The 21,240-nt window shown below is 47.5% G+C and overlaps 1 protein-coding gene across 6 annotated transcripts in view; it reads left to right on the forward strand.

Moving 5' to 3' along the window:
• The window catches only part of OPRL1 (opioid related nociceptin receptor 1), a 257,707-nt gene that overhangs the window by 23,372 nt on the left and 213,095 nt on the right, over window positions 1–21,240 (forward strand). For all 6 annotated transcript variants that reach the window (XM_053244344.1, XM_053244346.1, XM_053244345.1 and 3 more), the window contains exon 3: window positions 11,785–12,140. In XM_053244344.1, the coding sequence (XP_053100319.1) occupies window positions 11,785–12,140 (356 nt within the window). The remainder of the gene's footprint in view (window positions 1–11,784; window positions 12,141–21,240) is intronic.

A 21,240-nucleotide genomic window follows, 5' to 3' on the forward strand; every position in this document is an offset into this window, starting at 1 on the left:
GAACCTGCAAATTTGCCTTGAGTTGAGTTGTAAGCAATATTTCCTGCACAACTCTAGCTGACTTTGTTGAGGCCACACAGAAACCTGGTAATGCTTGCCCTGCTTCAAGACTTGGCAGGACACTACAGAAGTCTGTCTCACCATGTGTTGATTTAAAGGGTACTGTTTGCCAGTGTTGATGTTGCCCCTTCCACATATGAGATCATTGCTCCCTGCAACGGCCCTCTGTGATGAATAGGGGTGTATGGGCCGGCTTGGTTAGAGCCAGGCTCAACGGGTTCGGGGTTGAACTGGACCATCCTTGGCCTGTCCGAGTTCGAGCCAAACCGGGCCCAGTTCAAACTGACCTGGCTCAGAGCTATACTGGTAAAGGGGAATCCAGGGAGGATTTCCCTTTACCCGTACAGGCAGGGGCAGGTTTTTTCCTCCTAAGTATAGAGGGGGCAGGAGGGGAGTAAATGTTGGAAGTGAAGGACTTTGCGCTGTCTCATGTCTCAATGACAGAGGGGGACAGACTAGTGAGTCAGAGGGCTAGAGAGGTCAAGACATTGGTCATCCCTTCTCTACTGCTCTAACACTATCCCTTTGATATGTAGATTGCTACTCTCAGGGACTTCCTTCCTGCCTCGCTGCCTCTCTCTCTTCCTTCCCCTCTTCTTCTCCCTACCACACATGCTTGCCTCTCTCTCTGCACCATGTATGCAGAGATGCAGACAGCATCTCTCTGCATCCAGCTAGATAGATAGATTAGAGATACTATCTCTCCACTTTCCTATCTAGAATGGAGTTCTCCAATAAAGACTCCTTATATTGATTTGAAACTATTAACTGGCTCCAAGTTATTTTACTCTCAGCATACACACATGCCTGGGCAGACTCCACTGTGTTGTGCCTCTATGCACTCTGCTATATTAGAAGGGTATCTCTTACCAGAGAGAATTCCCAACGGTAAATAGGTACTTACAAGTATGACTTGCTGTGGCAGTGGCCAGAAGGGGGTAGGGTAGCGGGTACTCCCCCCCACCCCTGTCAGCCTCCCCCTGAGTAGCCTGGGCCAGTGGCCCGGTTCGAGCCTTCTCTGGCCTGGTACAGGCCTCTGCACACATGTGTGGGACATTTCGCTGACCTCTGCACATGCGCAGAGGTCATTTGCCTCCCTGCCCCTGTACTGGTAAAGGGGAATGCTCACCAGACTCCCCTTTAACAGTATATCTTTGAGCTCATCAAGCCGGCTCTATTTGAACTCAAACTGAGTCTGGCTTGACCAGGCCAAAACTGAGCTGGGCCAGATCGGCTCGAATCCAGTTAGGCAAATCTGGTTTTGTACATGCCCCTAGTGATGTCTCCATGAAAGTAACAATGTGCAGTAGAAACGGAGACGAAATGTCCTTAACCCCTTAAAACATGTCCTTAAATGTCTTTAAAACAGAAATATCTGTTTCCCTGCTAGGAAACAGATGACTGAAATGTAGCTCATCACATTATGGACAGAAACCCACTTTCTGCAGCTAATTAGTCAAACGCATTATGTCATAAGGCTGTTTCGCTCCAGCCATTTCCTGTCGTGCTACTTTATGAGTGAATTGAATGAGCCGAGTGGCCCCTGAAGAGCCACAGAGAAGCAGTAACTGCAGCATTTTGGGAGCATTTGAAGCTTTCCCTTTAGATGGGATTAGACAAGCTCATCATATCAGAAAAGAGGTTTTCTATCCATGACAGCTAGGAACACAGGAACATAGGAAATGGCCTTATAATGAGTCAGACCCTTGGTCCATTTAGCTCAGTATTGTCTAAACAGACGGGCAGCGGCTTCTCCAAGGTTGCAGGCAGGAGTCTCTCTCAGCCCTGTCTTGGAGATGCAAGGGAACTTGGAACCTTCTGCATGCAAGCATGTAGGTGCTCTTCCCAGAGCAGCCCCATCCCCTAAGGGGAATATCTTCCAGTGCTTACACATGTGTCTCCCATTTAAATGCAAACAAGGGTGGGCCCTGCTTAGCAAAGGGGACAAGTCAAGTTAAGGGACAGTTCATGCTTGCTATCACAGGACCAGCTCTCCTCCTAAAGAGTGTCCAGAATCAGAGGCAGTATGCCTCTGAGGACTATTTGCTGGGGAACAAACCAAAGAGACTGTTGCCTTTGTACCTGACTTTTGGGTTTCCCAGAACATCTAACTGGCCACTGTTGGGAATAGGATTCTGCAGGCATTTTCAATATTGGGTTCTCAGATGGTTTTGAACTACATCTCCCATCGTTCCTAGTAACAATGGGAAAATTCCTAGTCATATTGGGGGAAAAGATGGGGATGATGGAATCAACAACCTGTGGGGATTCAAATTTGAGAACTCCCTAGCCAAATGCTATTAATGGAAGGATACACCTTTATACAACCCCATTCACAATGAGCAATACCCAAACCAGAACTAGGTGAATATTTTATTTCAAATAGGTAGGTAGGCATGTGATTTTAGCCTGCCTTTCATCACAAGGAAGTTTGGAAGATATATTTTAAGGAACCCATAAAGGAACATAGAAACATAGGAAGCTGCCATATACTGAATCAAACTCTTGGTCCATCTAGCTCAGTATTGTCTACACAGCACTGGCAGTGACTTCTCCATGGTTGCAGGCAGGAAACTCTCTCAGCCCTATCTTGGAGATGCTGCCAGGGAGGGAACTTGGAACCTTCTGCTCTTCCCAGAGCTGCTCCATCCCCTGAGACAAATATCTTAAAGTGCTCACACCTCTAGTCTCCCATTCAAATACAACCAAGGCAGACTCTGCTTAGCTAAGGGGACAAGTCATGCTTGCTACCAGAAGACCAGCTCTATTAAGATATATTGTAAAGAACTCCTCTACAAGAAAAGTAAGGTTCAAAATAGTTTGGCAAATGTGAGGAGAATATTCTACATAGCCACTTATCTGTTTCTTTGAATTAAAATAATATGTTGAAAGAAATGTCAACAGGATCATAACACCATTTTACAGATTGTGGGTATCCACATTCAGTCAGTTGGAATGAAATACTGACTGATCCCTGAACGATGGTGCTATGATATAGCAGAGAGGCAGAAGGTTCAGAAGAGGAATTCACAAATGACCAAGAGTGTGAATATCCTCTCTGTTATTCAGAAGGCATAATAAGCAGTTGGGGTGTTTGAATAGAAGCAGAGATCCTGATAGAGGGGAAAATAAGAAGGCTGATATGGAGAGAGTGAATGGGGGGAACAACCTGTTCTTTCAAAAGTCTAGGGTCATCCAAGAAATTGATAGGCAGTAGGTTAAATATGGGGTGGGGGGGATGGACGGTGTCTCTTCCCAAAGTGTACAGTATAACCAAGCTGCTGAATATTTATAGGATGTTGTGAAAAAATGAGAAGCTAGGGCAGGAGTGGGCAAACTTGGCCCTCCAGTTATTGATGAACTACAACTCCCATCATACCTAGCCACAATAAATTGAGGCTGGGGATGATGGAAGCTGTAGTTCAACAACAGTTGGATTATATTATTATTATTATTATTATTATTATTATTATTATTATTATTATTATTATTATTTTATTCTGCCTGGCAATTAGCAGAGCACCAGCCTTAGAATCCTGCAGACTGCCGTGAGATCTGGTCAGACCATTTAGCTCTTGGGTGCTTTACAGAGCAGCTTATAACGCTTTTCAAGGCCTGATGACATCTGGTGATAAATGACGAAATCCTAGATTAGCTTCACCACATCCCGGCAGATTTATGCAAAAGCCTTGTTTATTTATTTAGATCAACTGCAGGCAACATGTTCAGCAACATGAGTGCCATTGTGCCTGAAGCGTATCCGAAGCAGGTGAGCTGGTGCTAATTGGCAGATTTGGGTTACATGTAATTGACACAATATGCATGTCAATTACATGAAGGGGTAGATACTCGTGAAAGCTGGACAAGGTTGAACTTTTCAGTTTTGGCCCTGAGTGCAACAATACTGGATTCTAAGGCAGTGTTTCCCTAACTCTCATTACCTGAGACAGAGGTCCCCCCCGCCCGAATTAAAATGAGAAGTACACCTCACTCTTAAGCTCAAATAGATGCATATATATTAGGGGAGTGCACAAAATCGGTTTGCCCAGGTCCCTTCGAAGCCAAACAGGACTCGAACAGAACCAGGCATGTTAGGTTTTGCACACCCACAAACACCACCTGGCTTGGCTGGAATGCGAGCCATTTCGGGGGTTCTAACTTTAAAAAAAAATGTTTTAAAGGACTCGCTGCCTCTGGGCGGATGGGGGCACTGCCTGCATGGCCCCGATTGGACCAAGGGTCATGCATGTGCATTGGCCTCCAAAATGACTGCCGCCAATACACAGAGGCCCAGAATGGGCCAAAACCCACCCAAACCAGGCTGTTTTGAAACAAAGGGGAGGCTGGTGCGGGGAGGGGCACCAGGTTGTGGCAGCACCTTCTGGAGGCAGTGAGTACTTTTTTAAAAAAAGTTAGAACCCTGGAGCCGTTTGGGGGTGTGTGGGTTTTATCCCCAGCAGCCTTTCTGCCTAAAATCCTGGCAAGATGCTGCTAGTCAGTGTAGAATGAGCTCGATGGACTAAGGACCTGATTCAATACAGGGGAGCTTCCGATGTTCACCCTCCTTACAACTGCAGGATAGACCAGTAAGGAACACAGAAAGCTGCCTTCTACTGAGTCAGACCATTCATCCATCTAGCTCAGCATTGTCTACACAGACTGGCAGCGGCTTCTCCAAGATTGCAGGCAGGAATCTCTCTCAGCCCTATCTGGAGATGCCAGGGAGTGAACTTGGAACCTTCTGCTTGCAAGCGTACAGGTGCTCTTCCTAGAGCGGCCCCATCCCCTAAGGGGAATATCTTCCAGTGCTCACATATCTCTCATTCAAATGCAAACATAGGAACATAGGAAACTGCCATATACTGAGTCAGATCATTGGTCTATCTTGCTCAGTATTGTCTTCACAGACTGGCAGCGGCTTCTCCAAGGTTGCAGGCAGGAGTCTCTCTTAGCCCTATCTTGGAGATGCTGCCAGGGAGGGAACTTAGAACCTTCTGCTCTTCCCAGAGTGGCTCCATCCCCTAAGGGGAATACTGTACAGTGCTCACACATCAAGTCTCTCATTCAGATGCAACCAGGGTGGACCCTGCTTAGCAAAGGGGACAACTCATGCCTGCTCCCACAAGACCAGCTCTCCTTCCCAATGTCCCTTTTATCTGCTCAGCAATCAGATCTTGCTTTCTGGCCAGTGGTGATACTTCGGGGGTCCCCCAGTCCCTGGTGCATCCTTACTTCCTCCTTTAGCATCATACCTTGGGAGAGGGAGAGGGCAGAAATCAGTGCTATAATGGGCCCTCTTGTTCTTGCAGTCATGTTCATACCCCACCTTTCCTCCATGGAGCTTCGCAGGGGTACACAGTTCTCCCCCTCCCTTCTGTCCTCACTATGGTTATGTGAAGGAAGTTAGGCTAGGAGAGGTTGACTGATCCAAAGTCATCCAGTGAGCTTCACTGCTAAATGGGAGATTTAAACCCAGGTTTCCCCTAGGGCTGTGTGAAGCTTTGCCAGCCTATTCAGATTTCTCCCAGTTTGGCTTGATTTGGCCTGAACGGAACCACTTGTATTGAATCAGGCCTGAATCAAGTCAGATCAGTCTCTTGGGTAAAATGTCCAAGGCATTCTTTGGCCTCCACCCCACCACTCCCCTGATCTCTCCCCTGGCCTACTGGACTGGGCAGAGTGGTGGCAGAAGTGACCTTCAATTTAAAGTGACGTCCTCTCCCTCCTTCCCCCACCAGCAAAGCAGTTCAGGAAGTGAAGACAGAGAGAGGCACTTGCAAAGCGGTGAGACAGAAGATGCCATAGGGACCGTGAGTGAGTAAAATGAACTGAAAATGCCCTTAGAAATGCACCTTCCACATTATGTTGGAAGAATAAGGCTGCATAGAAAGGTATGCTGTGTGGTTGCCACTGAGCTGTGCAACTCCCTGCCTCTTGAGATTTGGGGGGAAAGCACACCAAAACACATACTCAAGTAAGAGCCTTTCCTGGAATATAGAGGAAAGTCAGCCAAGATGGATGAGCAAAAGGTTTTGCTAAGGATGTGAGCTCTGACAGTGGGGTGGTACCTATGAACATATACAGCTGCCTTATGCTGAATCGCACCATTTGGTCAGGCCTGCTACCTGGAACCCTTTTAACTAGAGTTGCTGAAGGCTGGATTTGGGTCCTTCTACGTGCAAAACGTGCTCTACCCTGGAGCTACACTCCTCCCACGGACCAATAAAGACAGTCTTTGGAGAATGAGATTTCTCCTGATGACTCATACTGTTCTCTGGCTCTATAGTTGGCTCCTATTTTGGATTCAAGTGACTCCTTCTTCTAGCCTGAAAAACTTGCAGTTATTTGCCTCAAGAAAGTACAGTAATTTGCCTTTTTGCACCAATTCAGTAGGTTTTAGAGGCAGACCCAGATTTGAATCACACAGAAGATAGTGACAGCTTCCATAAACCCCTAGACCTTTTTAAAAATCACCGTGGCAGGAGAAAATTGAAATACTAAACATTGGAGCCTAAAATACTATAATTTTCCATTTATAATATGCTTCCCCCCTTTAATAACCGTGCCAGTCCATAGTGCATACAATATATGGAAAAACAGATTTTAGGAAAGAAAGAGGAGCATTTTAAAAAGCAATTCCTGCTTCACAGAGCTGCTTCTTTCTTTGTCCCCTCAGCCTCTGTCCGATTTTTGAAAAAGCAACTTCCCATTATAGGCTCAACAATATCCCCCATGTATAAGAACATAAGAAGAGCCCTGCTGGATCAGGCCCAAGGCCCATCTAGTCCAGCATCCTGTTTGGAGGGAGGAGAGCTGGTCTTGTGGTCGCAAGCATGACTTGTCCCCTTACCTAAGCAGGGCCCTCCTTGGTTGCATAGGAATGAGAGACTTGATGTGTGAGCACTATAAGATCTTCCCCTTAGGGGATGGAGCCGCTTTGGGAAGAGCATCTACGTTCCAAGTTCCCTCCCTGGCTTCTCCAAGATAGGGCTGAGAGAGATTCCTTCCTGCAAACTTGGAGAAGCTGCCACCAGTTTGTGAAGACAATACTGAGCTAGGTAGACCAAGGGTTTGACTCAGTAAATGGCAGCTTCCTATGTTTAGGAGAGGAGAGTTGGTCTTGTGGTAGCAAGCATGACTTGTCCCCTTAGCTAAGCAGGGTCCACCCTGGTTGCATTTGAATGGGAGACTTGATGGGTGAGCACTGCAAGATCTTCCCCTTAGGGGATGCAGCAACTCTGGGACGAGCATTTAGGTTCCAAGTTCCCTTCCTGGCAGCTTCTCCAAGATAGGGCTGAGAGACAAGATTCCTGCCTGCAACCTTGGAGAAGCCGCTGCCAGTCTTTGCAGACAATACTGAGCTAGATGGACCAGTGGTCTGGCTCAGGATATGGCAGCTTCCTATGTCCCTATGTTCTCGCAGTGGCCCACCAGATACCTCTGCGAAGCCCACATCCAGGAGGTGAAGAAAGCATCCCCGTCTCCTGCTGTTGCTTTCCAGCAACTTGTATTCAGAAGCATTCAACCTCTGAACCTGAAGCTAGCCTCTAGCCATCAAGAGGAGGAGCCATTCACAGACCTGTCCTCCATGAATTGAAAAATGGAGGTAGGAGCACAGGAAGCTGCCTGACACCAGGTCAGAGCACCAGTCCGTCTAGCTCAGGAATGTCTACACTGACTGGCCGTGGTGTTCCCAGCTTCGCTCTTCCACGACCCTACCTGGAGAGGCTGCCAGGGATTTAACCAGGGGCCATGGGGGCACACAAAACAGATGCTCTACCTCTGGGCTGTGGCCACAGTTCTCACATCTGAAAGGGTGAGCTCCACATGGCTCACCTCATTATTACATACTTGGTCTGTCCAGGTTTTCTAGGCGAATTCTTATTTATTTATTTATTTATTTATTTATTTATTTATTTATTTATTTATTTGGCATATTATTATACCACCCAAAAGTTATGTCTCTGGGCAGTTTACAACAGAGTAAAAACAGAAGTAAAACATGAGTTAAAACAAAAGAACAACAAAAAAGTTAGAAGGTGCACAATATAAAAATTTTAAAATAATATTTTAAACCAGTATTAAAACAATATTCAATAAAAAGCCTGGGTGAACAGATGCATCTTTAAAGACTTTTTAAAAGCTATCAGAAATGGGGAGGCTCTTATTTCAGCAGGGAGCGCATTCCAAAGCCTCGGGGAAGCAGTGGAGAAGGCCCATCCCTGAGTAGCCACCAGACTGCAGGTGGTCTACCTACCAGCAGAGGTAAGCACCGATTGCTTTACTGTTAAATAGGAATGTGCAAATAGATTTGGGTACAAATCGATTTGTACCCAAATCTAGCTAATTTGGGTGATTTGGACCAAATCACCCCGTGGTCCATTGGCTAGATTGGGGTAAAAATCGAATCGTGCCTGGTGTGATTCGAATCAATTTGAGATTCGGATCCCTCCTATCAATTCCCCCAGATTCCCAGCTTGCTTGCTTCCTTTTTTAAAAGCTAAGCTCTAGCCCTTAAAGAAGTGGAGTTATGGAGCAAAATGTGTGGTCACTATTTTTCAAGTGTTTGAATTCTTTGGTGTATAATAATTTTCCCTCAACAAATCCCTATGAGGATTCATTACACACCTTCATTTCTTCTATTCATTTTGACAGTCTTTTCAACGGTGCCAACTGTCAACTGCCATGTGCCAACTACACCCCACTCCCACCCGCAAGGCAGTGGGATACTACTCAGTTTATGTTCTAGGACTTTTTTCAAGTGTTTTGGCTCTTTGGTGTCTAATAACCTTTCCTCATAATGAATCCCTATGAGGATTCATTACACACCAAAGAGTCTAAACACCTCAAAAATTCCTAAAATATCAACTGAGTACCCAGTGGCTTGTGGGCTGGGGGGTAGTTGGAACATGGGATGCCACTAATTCCCCACCTGCACCTGCAAAGCAGTGTGGTCAAACTGAACAGAAGAAATGAAGGTATGTAATGAAGACACCAAATAATCTAAACACTTCAAAAATACCTAAAAAATAAACTGAGTACCTGTGTGTGTGTGTGTGTGTGTGTGTGTGTGTGTAGTTGACACATGGCAGTTGACAGTTGGCACTGTCCAATGACAGTCAAAATGAATAGAAGAAACAAAGGCATATAATGAATCCTCATAGGGATTCATTATGAGGAAAGGTTATTAGACACCAAAGAGCCAAAACACTTGAAAAAAGTCCTAGAACATAAACTGAGTAGTACCCCACTGCTTTGCGGGTGGTGTGGGTGTGTGTAGTAGGCATATGCACAGTTGGCACTGTCCAGTGACAGTCAAAATGAACAGAAAAAATGAAAGTGTGCAATGAATCCTCATAGGGATTCATTATGAGGAAACGTTAGTATACACCAAAGAATCCAAACACTGAAAAATATTGACTGCACATTTTGCTCCATGACTTCACTTCTACAAGGGCTAGAGCTTAGCTTTTTTTAAAAAAATGAAAGCTGGGGATCTGTTTTAGGGTTAGGGTATGGCAACTTCAAATCCCCATTGTTTCTTATGGCTGAAATGTTTGAAATCCATAAAAACTAAAACTAAATCATTAAAAATCATTGGACCTACCTACCACCCAAATTTGGTGCCCCTTGGACCTTGTTAAGTGGTCCGAATCTGTCCAAATCTGAATCAAATCAAAGCAAATACAAATGGAATCTGGGGTGATTTGTAGGAGGTAGACTTAGATACAAAACAAATCGGGGTGATTTGTTTTGGGCAGAAATTGAATTTTTAAAAATCTATTTATGCACATCCCTACTGTAAAAAGTGCCTTTTGCTGCCTCCCGGAGAAACCAAACATGGTGGCAACTGCAGACAGACCTCTCCTGATGATCTCAGTGGGCGGTGGGATTCATGACGAAGATGACGTTGTCTTAAATACCCAGGCCCAAGTTGTTTAGGGTAGGATTCTTAGAAAAAGCTTGGAAAGAGCAGGAGCAGCCGGTGCGGTGCTGCTGAGGGTAGGCGGCGAGAGGCACCTTTAAGAGTAAAGCGATGAGTGCTTACCTCCACTCTTGCTGCACCTGAACACTGCTCAGAGCAGGAGTGTGCTGCCCAGCACCCCCTGTGGTGGGGGATCGCCTCCACCACTCACCTGGCCGCCGGCAGGGGATCAGCTCCGCGGAGACCAGGTGAGTGGTGGAGGTGATCCTCTGCAGCAGGGAGAGCTGCGCAGCACACTGCTCTGAGCAGCGTTCGGGGTGCGGCAAGAGCGGAGGTAAGCACTGGTTGCTTTACTCTTAGAGGTGCCTCTCTCTGCCCCCTCGGCAGCACTGAAACCGGCCACTACTGGGGAAAACCAAACATGGGAGAGATCACCCCAAGTCCCCATCCCCACATCCAAGAAAAGGTACCCTGGTGTAACAGAAGGGATGGGTGTGGCCAGGAACAGGATCGTTTTTGGGTGGGACTATGTTGATGCGGGGGTGGGGCTAGCCTGCATCCTCCTGACTCTCCTCGACATGTCTACTGAGCCCCACATTGCCATTCTGAAGAGTGTTCGTGCATGTAATGGCATTTCCCAGCGGCTGTTGCTTCCTCCTGCTTGGAATTAACAGAACATAGGAACATAGGAAGCTGCTGTATACCGAGTCAGACCCTTTGTCTATCTAGCTCAGTGTTGTCTGCACAGACTGGCAGTGGCTTCTCCAAGGTTGCAGGCAGGAGTCTCTCTCAGCCCTAGCTTGGAGATGCTGCCAGGGAGGGAACTTGGAACTTTCTGCTCTTCCCAGAGTGGCTCCATCCCCTGAGGGAAATATCTTACAGTGCTCACACATCAAGTCTCCGATTCATATGCAACCAGGGCAGACCCTGCTTAGCTAAGAGGACAAGTCATGCTTGCTACCACAAGACCAGCTCTCCTCTCCAATAGAGAGCTGTGTTGCTGAAGCTGCCAGAGCCCCCTGTGTGCGCTGCTTGGAGAGCAAGGCTGTGAAGTGCACCACACGCCAGGCACCTAACCTCACCCACCCCGAGGGGTGTCGCTAGGTATTCAAAAGGTCTAAGCCCCAGCAGTCCCACAGCCCCCTTTCGATCATTAAACTCAAGCATGCCCTCCCAAGCATAATTACATCTGACTCCTCCCCCAAGGGAAACTGAGGGAAAGCAGTCCTGTATTGGGGGCTAAAGCATCTGTTTTGTCCCCAGCACAGCACCTTTTGGGGAGGGGGCTAAAATGAAAAGTGATAGTTGCTGCTGGAGCAGTAGAGGTGACTACCTGCCCCCCATTTGAGAAGGAAGTGGCTGAGAGCTGGTCTTGTAGTAGCAAGCATGGCTTGTCCTCCTAGCTAAGCAGGGTCTGCCCTGGTTGCATCTGAATGGGAGACTAGAAGTGTGAGCACTGTAACATTTTCCCCTCAGGGGATGGAGCCGCTCTGAAAAGAGCATCTAGGCTCCAAGTTCCTTCCCTGGCATCTCTAAGATAGGGCTGAGAGAGATTCCTGCCTGCAACCTTGGAGATGCCGCTGCCAGTCTGTGAAGACAATACTGAGCTAGATAGACCAATGATCTGACAGAGTATACAGCAGCTTCCTATGTTCTTCTGAAATTAGGGGTTCAAGCCCCATTGGCCACCCCCTAATAAATGTCCCGGCACCCCAAACCTACCATATGTAACTCCATCCCCCCATACCAACATTGCCTCAATGAACACAACACACTTCCTTGTCTCTCTTTTGCTTTAGATTTACCAAGATGAAGACGGCCACCAACATTTACATCTTCAACCTTGCCTTGGCTGATACCCTGTGCCTGATTACCTTACCTTTCCAAGGAACGGATACCTTCATGGGCTCCTGGCCATTTGGGAATGCTCTCTGCAAGATTGCTATCTCCATCGACTACTACAACATGTTCACCAGCACCTTCACCCTCACCATGATGAGTGTGGACCGCTACATTGCCATTTGCCACCCCATCAAGGCGCTGGACATCCGCACACCCCACAAGGCCAAAGTTGTCAACATTTGCATCTGGGCTTTGGCTTCGGTCTTTGGCATCCCCGTGATGGTGATGGGATCAACTGAGTACGAAAATGGCGGTCAGTAAAACAAGATTGATTGAGCGTGCCGGGAAGATGGTCTGTTGTTGTATCCGTTTTTAAACCTGTTGCTTTACTTTCCAGTTATTACCTTTGTTAACTGGCCTAGGGATATATTATTGAAAGTTATCATAGCGATGCAAGTTTGGGGTGGTATAGACATATTTTAAATACATAAATAAGTCATAGTGGACCGCTTTGGGCCAGTTGCAACCTCTCAGTCTATCTACCTCATCTGTCCATACCAAAAAAGGCATGCACTCAGCACTAATGGCCCTGCTTCTGAAACATGGGGGCAAACACATGGAGGAAGGTTGGGGGGGGAGGATTTGAGATTTTTGCCAATTCCCCAGAGAAGGAATGTGACCCCTCCCACTTGGTGTGGCCCAGAGGAAAAAAATGAGGGGGGCACAGAAGGGGCAAAGTGCATTTCTGTGTGGGTGAGCTGTGTCCCACATGTTCAATTTCTGAAACAGAAATGTGGGGGGGGGGAGTTGGGGGGCAATTACATTTCTGAGGGGGTGCTTGCCTACCCTTGAACACCTCTGGAGTCACCCTTACGAGACCCAGAAGTTGGTCCTGAGGGCCATGCAGTCCTCGAGGGCCCACATCCAAGTCACATGGAGCACATTGGGTGGGAGGGGGGATCAGCAAACCCCACCCCATATGTGAGACCTCATGCTTCAGAAGGGAATGCTAGGGCTGCATGCATGCCCTGGCTTGGTTGTGCATGCAATGGTTTAGTCAGGAGGTCAGCTACTGTATTTTGATTTCTTTTCCTACAAGCAATTAATTAAAGACGAGAGAGATGTTAGTGAGATTCTTCTCCAAGTGACCCCCCCACACACCGCCCAGAGGTTGGGTGGAAACAACTGGTGGGGGGGTGGCTTTTCAGGATCTGGAATAGCCTCCCCAGGTTGGCTCTCTTGGTATCTTGTACCTTTCTGATCTCAGGCAAATACTCCTTTTATTTCCTCATACTTTTAAATTTCTGTTTGCCTGTGATTTGATGTGGCGGCTGGCTGGGCTTTTATGTCTGTGGCGCTGCTGTTTTTATTATGTTGAGTGGCTATGGCTGTTTTCCCTTTTTGCATCTGATAGCTGTCCTGAGAGCTCTAGTGCTGAAGAAAAATGGCATGCATGGATAAATAAATGAACAGGGGAAGCAAAATGGAAGCAAAGATTAAGTGAGCTGATTACTGCAACAATCACAGTGTCCTTAGTATGTGTATAATGCTTCCAAAGGTCCAACACACCTCACTTGTATTCTCTTGTAATATGTATAGCAAACCTGCAAGTGTGTATTGTTGTCCCAAGTTGCAGCTGAGAGGGGGCATCTTGTTTAAGGCTAGGTAGTGAGCTGATGGCAGAGATGAGATTTAAACCAGGGAATCTTCACTCGTAGCTCAACTGCCATGCTAGACTGAGCTAGGACAGTGGAACCAATGCATCACTTGTAGCTCAGTCTCCGCCTTCACTAGAGCTGATTAACGCGAAAGGAATAAACCGTTGTGTCTGCAGTGATACGTTTGCTAAGCATAAGGGCTGTTCACATGACTACTTAGGGGTGGGACCAGGGGCATAGCAAGGTTGGAGGGGGCCCAGAGACAAGATTTTAAAATGGGCCCCCCGCTGATATACACACACAAAAACACTTCACAATATATAGTGCACTCACACTCACATCCCCATGATGAATACGGTGAATACTTAGTTCACATTGAACTGAGTTTCTTTTACTCTCTGCTCCGGCCAATCTCCAAGAGACGCAACATAATTCATAGGGGGTGCAACACGGGTGGGCGGGGAGTCATGTGATGTGCCTCTGGGGGGCCCTCAAGGCAGTGGTGCCCCAAGACGACTGCCTCCCCTTGCCTAATGGTAGTTACGCCCCTGGGTGGGACAAGCATCCTACGCAGCTTTGGAAGTTGCATGGGCTCCTGATTTTCAGTCACGTGCTCACAAAAACCTAGGTGGAGGGGGGCGTGATCATCTGTGAGACAGGAGCTGAGTAGGATGGCTTTCCGTCCACCCTTGATAAAATGCTAGGGATACGTGCTGGTTGGGTAGGGCAACGCTGTCCTAACAGTCACACACACACACACACACACACACACACACACACACACACACACACACACACAGGTTTTCGCTAGGACATAACTGAAAATTAGGAGCACACACAGATGAAGAAAACTCTGGGCTATGACTAGCAGACATGGTGCAGCCATAACCCTAGCCATGGTCATCTTTTCAACTGAAAAAGAGGTAGAATGTTTTTTGAGTGGGGAGTGTGCAAATGAGTTGAGGGCTCCCAATCACCAATCCATGGCTTGGTGATTGGGCAGCATTCCTTGAGGGAGTTCACAAGTGCGGCCAAGAGCAGTCTAAGGCAGTCCAGCCCACACGTGCCTGCCCACGTGAATCCGCGGCAGCTGTTTTTGGAGATGGAGTTCCAGTGCATCAATGATCCTAATCGACTACCGAGTGCATCAACTATCCTAACTATCCTTTTGCACCAACTATCCTAATGACCACTAGGGGCATTGGGAGTAGAGTAGCTAGTGAGGGTCTCCTTACCTGTCCCTGCCTGTCTCTACTCTATGACCCCTGCTTTGACTCCTCAGGTATTTCCTGTAGTGAGTCAGTTCTACTTCCTTTCGCCTTCGAGAGCAGATGAGAGCATCTCTCTCTCTCTCTCCTCCTATTCATTATGTAGCTCATAGTTAGGATAGGTCTTTCCTATCTCAGTTGTAAAGTGTGCCATCAAGTCGATTTTGACTCCTGGCGCCCACAGAGCCCTGTGGTTTTCTTTTGGTAGAATACAGGAGGGGTTTCCCATTGCCTCCTCCCGCACAGCATGAGCTGTTGCCTTTCAGCATCTTCCTAGATCGCTGCTGCCTGATATAGTACCAGCGGGGATTCGAACCGGCAACCTTCTGCTTGTTCGTCAAGCATTTCCCCCCTGCACCATTAGGTGGCTCAAATGTACATCACCAATAAATCAATTTAGTTTAGACCCTACCGTGATCTCCACGCGTGTTACTTAAATAGTTGCGACAACTCAGCTCTGCACTCTGTAACCGGAGTGAGAGCTTCCTTGGTGCTTTGCTAAATAATCACAAACCCCAACAGCCCTGTGGCTGTTGGTAGTGCCACAGCGGCAAACCCGCCTGTGCAGCCCACCACGCAAGTGGGGTTAATGGAGTGAGCACTCCCTTGGCCCCATTTTTGTCATTTTGGGAGCTTTTAGCTGATGCAACAACATGGATGGGCACCCACCTGTCGTGGTGGGGATCCCCACAACACGCCTCACACTCGAAGCTCAGGCCAGCCCCCAAACCTGCGTGCAGCTGGCAATCATCTGGGCCCACAATCAGCACGCCCAGGAACAACAGAAGAATCACTTATGGCGGAAGTACATTTGCGCAACCTTCCCTGCCGCCAAGCCCTTTTCTTGGATCAGGAGAAAGGGCTCCTTGTGTGTGTCTGTGTGTGTCTGTGTGCATGTGTGTGTGTGTGTGTGTGCTACTCTTTTATAGGTCGCACACAGAAAAATGGGAGAATGTGGTATGGTGCAGACAATTCAGCTTCCTGAGAATCTCGCCTTTCAAGTTTTTTTTTTAAGCCCAAGTTTCCAGCCTCTGTGGCTGAGAAGAGAGGCTTGAAACTTACACAGACAACACTTTTTCCAATTTCAGAAGCCGGAGATGCAGCTGAATCCAAGTTCCAGTGGTTGGGGCAAACCTTCAGTGCATCCAATATCTCTTGAGCAGCAAAACCAGAATAAAATATGAACAATAAGAAGAAATTAGGGAAATCTTTCTTCATTTTTCCAAGTTGCATAAGTCAGTTTTTCTTCCTACGTAATTTGGAATGATTGGGCACACAAGCTCCGTGTGCAGTCTGGGTACTGCTGTGCCTTCCTGATTAAAGCTGCTAAGCGAATACTTCTAGAAGTGCAAGAAATCGTACAAGGGACTTGTGTATTCCCACAGCCACTATTTCCAATGGCCGGGAAATTGCGCTAATGCAAGTGGTGCTTTTGCTACTTGCGTTAGGAAAGTACAGCAGCAACAATATGGGTGGAACACTGTAGGCTATGTCAGCCATGATCCCATATTTTTAGCCTATTTTCCAGTAGGCTTATGAGATCACCCAGCATTCAGTGAGGCGCATCACACGATTACTGTGAAGCACCTGGATGAGGTCTGCGGGGAGAGCGGGCTTAGCCTGCTCTCCGCACAGATGATCATGCCAGGAGCCCTGGGCGGCCAGATCGGCCGCCCCCACAACTACCGGCTCCGTCATGGAGTCAGTGGCAGCTGCAGGGATATGGGGCCACCTGGCCCCTGGAAGTTCTAGGATGCCCCTCATGAGTGCACAGGGCATTCTGGGGGGACTCCTGAGCCCGGGAGGCTGCTTGGAGCCTCCCAGTCAGTAGTCTACTCATGTGTCGCCATGCACCACAGTGGCACACAAGCAATAAAATAAGGTTAACAGAGTGTTTGTTCCATTAACCTCATTTAAGGGGAAGGTGGATTAGGCAGGCTAGCCATCTGGGAGCCACTGGGCTCATCCACAAGCCTGGTGGTTCCCACGATTGTAGAGAGCAGGCTAGGCTCCCTCAGCCCACTTTCTACCGATCGTCGGAACAGCTTCAGTGTGTGTCTCCATGTGCCCATGCATGTGTGTGTCAGCCCTCCCCATCAACTTCACAATTCCTGGACCAATATGAACCAAATCGGGAACAGTTGTAGGACATTGGGACACCTCAATGGCATAGTTTGTGATTATATCATCCACCACGATTCAAGATGGTGGGTGTGTTTTGAGGTGCAAGTGGGCTAACTTGTAGACTGTCTAACAGATTTGAACCTAATTTGCGACAGCTGTAGGGATACATAGGGACACCTCAATGGTGTAGTTTGTGATGATGTCATCCACCCTAATTCAAGATGGCAGATGTGTAAACATTTGAGATGCAAATTATTTTTTTACATTTATATCCTGCTCTTCCTCCAAGGAGCCCAGAGCGGTGTACTACATACTTGAATTTCTCTTTCACAACAACCCTGTGAAGTAGGTTAGGCTGAGAGAGAAGTGACTGGCCCAGAGTCACCCAGCTAGTTTCATGGCTGAATGGGGATTTGAACTCGGGTCTCCCTAATCCTAGTCCAGCACTCTAACCACTACACCACGCTGGCAAATGGGCTAACTTGTGGGCTAACTTGTGGACCATCTAATCGATCAGAATGAAATTTGGTACAGTTGTAGTGAGTGACACACACAGAAACCTCAATGGCATGGTTTGTGATGATGTCATCCACCCCATTTCAGGATGGCACATTTTAGGTGCAATTGGGCTAACTTGTGAACCACCTAACTGATTTGAACCAAATTTGCTACAGGTGTAGGGACACATAGGGACAGCTCAAGGGCATAGTTTGTAATGGTGCCATCCACCCTGATTTAAGACAGTGGACACGTGGACATTTGGCAAGTGGGAACCAATTTGGACCAAATTTGGTACAGAAGAAAAATGGGACAATGGTGTTCCTATGAGTAGGAACACATAGTGGTACCTCAAAGGCATAACTTGTGATGATGTCATTCACCCCAACTCAAGATGGTGGATGCAAGAATGTTTGAGGTGCAAGTGGGCTAACTTTTGAACTGCCTAACCGATTTGGACCAAATTTACTCCAGTTGCAGGGATAGTGAAAGGGAAGTTGGAATATTAGTTCTTACTAGAACAACTCATTAATTATTGAAATCTATCGCTCCTGTACATTTCAGTTTTAAAGGGAAATCTGAATTTAGTAAAATTAGCTTGAGAATGTCTCTCTCCTTAAAAAAAAAAAAATTCTTCCATGCTATCCCCTTGTTACTGTCGCCTTCTTGCCCCCTCTCCTCCTTTTAGGATCTCCCTCCACTGTTACTGCCTGTGGGTGAAGAAACTGTTTTGGGGTCTCCTCCCACATTTAGTCTGGAAGTTCCTTGGGGCCTGTCCTCTTTGTTCATAGAAACAGCATGCACGTTGATGGTGCTGCTTCAATAATAGTCTTATATTATGTTTCACATTTCTGCATGTCTCCTTGTCCAGTCCAGCTTTTCCCTCTAAACCACTTTGCCCGGGTGGACAGCAGGGGATGGGTTAGAAAGACAAGAGTCAGTAGAAGGCAGCAGTCTGTGTTTGCAGAACTTGTAAGCCGACATCCTGACCCTCGGGGACATGTTTGCACCTTGCACAGAATACTTCCAGGGCAAGGGGAGGTCAGTGAAAATTGCCCTCTCCCCCGCATGCAAGTGCCTGCAATTCAGAAGCTGGAATGCAACCCCTGCACTGGTGCTTCTTTTGGCTGCACATGTGTAGTATTAATAAGGATACCAGTTGTAGTCTTCACTCTAGAAGAGTCCCTTAAATGCCCCTTCTCCCTAGGAATTGCATATGGAAATATTGTTGCTGTGGATAGTCATGGGTAACCTTATGGTAAGTTATCCACCGCAGCCATGATACCAAATCTCCTCCCTGACTATAGATTGATGACCAAACGACATGTTCACCCAAATCTGTTTCAGGCAACTTGCTTAAAGTTCTTGGCCCCTCTTCTTTCACGAAAAGCAGGACACCCCAGTCACAACAAAGACATGCAGGGAGGGCAGGTTAATTTTTTCTCCCCCAAATCTTTCAGTCTTTGGATTCTTCCACCAAAAATCGCCCCTCCAAAGTTGTCCCTGAAGCAGATTGGGGGTGGGGGCAGTAAATGGCTCCTTTGCATAGGGGCACACCTAGGTAATTTTGGCACCTGGACCTGAAGGGCTTCGGAGGCCCCCTGCCGCGAGGCCCCCCCACACCACGAGGCCCCCTTTAAATTTCTTGAGTGCAAATCTTCATCCTGGGGGGCCTCCTGCACTGCTGCCCTGCCACTGCCTGCACCACTGCTCCCCATGCCCACCTCTGCCTCAGCCGCTCCCTGTCATTTCCGTGGTCTTTTAGTGGCCGCCATGTGCGTGGCCAGGGAGTGGGGGTGAGCCAAGCAGGCCTTGGCCTCGCCCGCGGTAGCTGGGGATGTAGCAGCTGGTGGGCCCATCCGCCTGGGCCTTCAGCACCTGTGCAGTGGGAGCACTGAGACATCACAAACCTGTGACATCACGGGCTTGTGACGGCTTGATACTCCCACTGCACAGACGCTAAAGCCCAGACAGATGGGCCTACCTGCTGCTGTACCTGCCGCTGGCTGCCACCACCACGGGGGAGGCTGAGGCCTGCTCGACTCACCCTCCACCCCCTGGCTACGCATATGGTGGCCGCAGAAAGGCCACAAAAATGACAAGGAGCGGCGTGGTGGCCGGAGCAGCGGCAGGCGTGGGCAGCAGTGGGATGGCAGTGTAGGAAGCCCCTGAGGACATCTGGAAGCCCCCCGGACTTAGGAGGCCATGGACCAGGGCCCCAAAGTCTGGGGGTAAGAGCGTCTCTGCCTTTGGGAGCAGATAAGAGCTTCAGGGATGATTTTCAGTGGAAAAACAGCACGAGGAGAAAGCTAATGTGCCCACATGCTGCAGTCCCAATCAGGTTGACCTTCCACCACTTCTTGTTGTAAAAATAGAAGCATTTCTAGTTTTAAACAGGAATGCATTTAGGCAGCTGTATAGTTTGGTTTTCACCCATCTACATAGCCACCAAGGGGCAAATGTATTATTAACAGACTGGAAGGGAAAGGTCTCAGCTGAATGTGGGCATACAGAAGCAAGCCACCACCAGGCAATATCCCATCTTTCTAGGCACATTCTCACCATTCGGTGGACATTTTGCTCATAAACTATAAACATTTGGCTCTAGAGATGCTAGATTCTGGGCTTGATCCCAGAAATGTGTTTCGTTGTTCATAATGCACTCCTCAAAGAAGAGAACTGTGTGTCCCTGACTCCAGCTTGGATTATGGCAAAGGCAGGAGCACGTGTGAAATAATACCTTTCCCCAAGGAACAATGATGATTTTCTCCCAGGTGATTGAAATGAGTGCACTGGAGAGGGAAGTAATGAAAGGAGGGAGAGAGTAGATCTCCCTTCCTTGATCTTCCTGTGGCAAAGTGCTGCCAGTATTGCTGCTGCTGATACGTTTTGGTAAGAGGGGAGGGAGGAGGTTTATTTGCATATGGCAGGGCTGGGTGGGAGGGGGGAAATGGGATGACGTCTGAACATTAGATTAGTTTAGAAAATAAGCAACGCTATTTCCAGTCTTTGGGGGAAGTAACTCAAATTATCTTCCAAGTATCTTCAGTATAATGTGAAAGTAGGGGGCTCAGCCATCACGCTTTGGTTCAGCATTCCCTTGATGAAGAGGGATGGATTGTTGATTTCTGCCCCTGCCCCCCAAATGCAGCAGTGTATGCCACTCTCTGCAGCACTTAGCTTAAGCTGGGCTGTGAAACTGGGCCATACTCATTTAATACTTCAAATACAAAATCATTAATGTAAGATATAACATATTGGGATTCTAAAATAGCATGTAGCAATTGTTCCACATATAAATACATTTTTATACAAAAATTTTAAATGAAATCTTAAAAGTCCCCAAAGGTTAAAGTCTTTCACAGTTCTTGAAGAACCCAGTTCTTGTTACAAGTGACTGTGGACTGGCGGATGAGAGTTAGAGATGCGTTCTTGAGAAGGAGATGATCTGCAAAAAGTCTGCATAGTGTGACACTGAGGAAGACCCAGGGGAGTTGAAACACCTATGGCCAATAGGAGCTACAAAAGAATTGGGATTTGGAAATTGGATTTATACACTGAATCTTCTTCTCTATATACAAGGACTACAGCACATGGTCGTCTTGTACCTTGAACATTTGGATCACTGAACCTTTATAAGAATTGTGAAATAGTTTACTATTTGGATTCTTCAAGAACTGTGGAAGACATAGGGGCTATTCTGACGATCAGCAAAAATTGGGCTAGCCTCTGCTAGCCCGATTTTTGACGATCATCAGAACCACTGGGCTCAGCTGCGAGCCTGGTGGTTCTGGAGCGGGTAACCCGCTCAAGAACCCCTGCCCCCAAACCAGGTTTGCAGAGTGAGTGCTCCACAAACCTGGTT

The sequence above is a fragment of the Hemicordylus capensis genome, chromosome 4 (assembly GCF_027244095.1).
Source record: "Hemicordylus capensis ecotype Gifberg chromosome 4, rHemCap1.1.pri, whole genome shotgun sequence".
Classification (NCBI taxonomy): Eukaryota; Metazoa; Chordata; class Lepidosauria; order Squamata; family Cordylidae; genus Hemicordylus; species Hemicordylus capensis.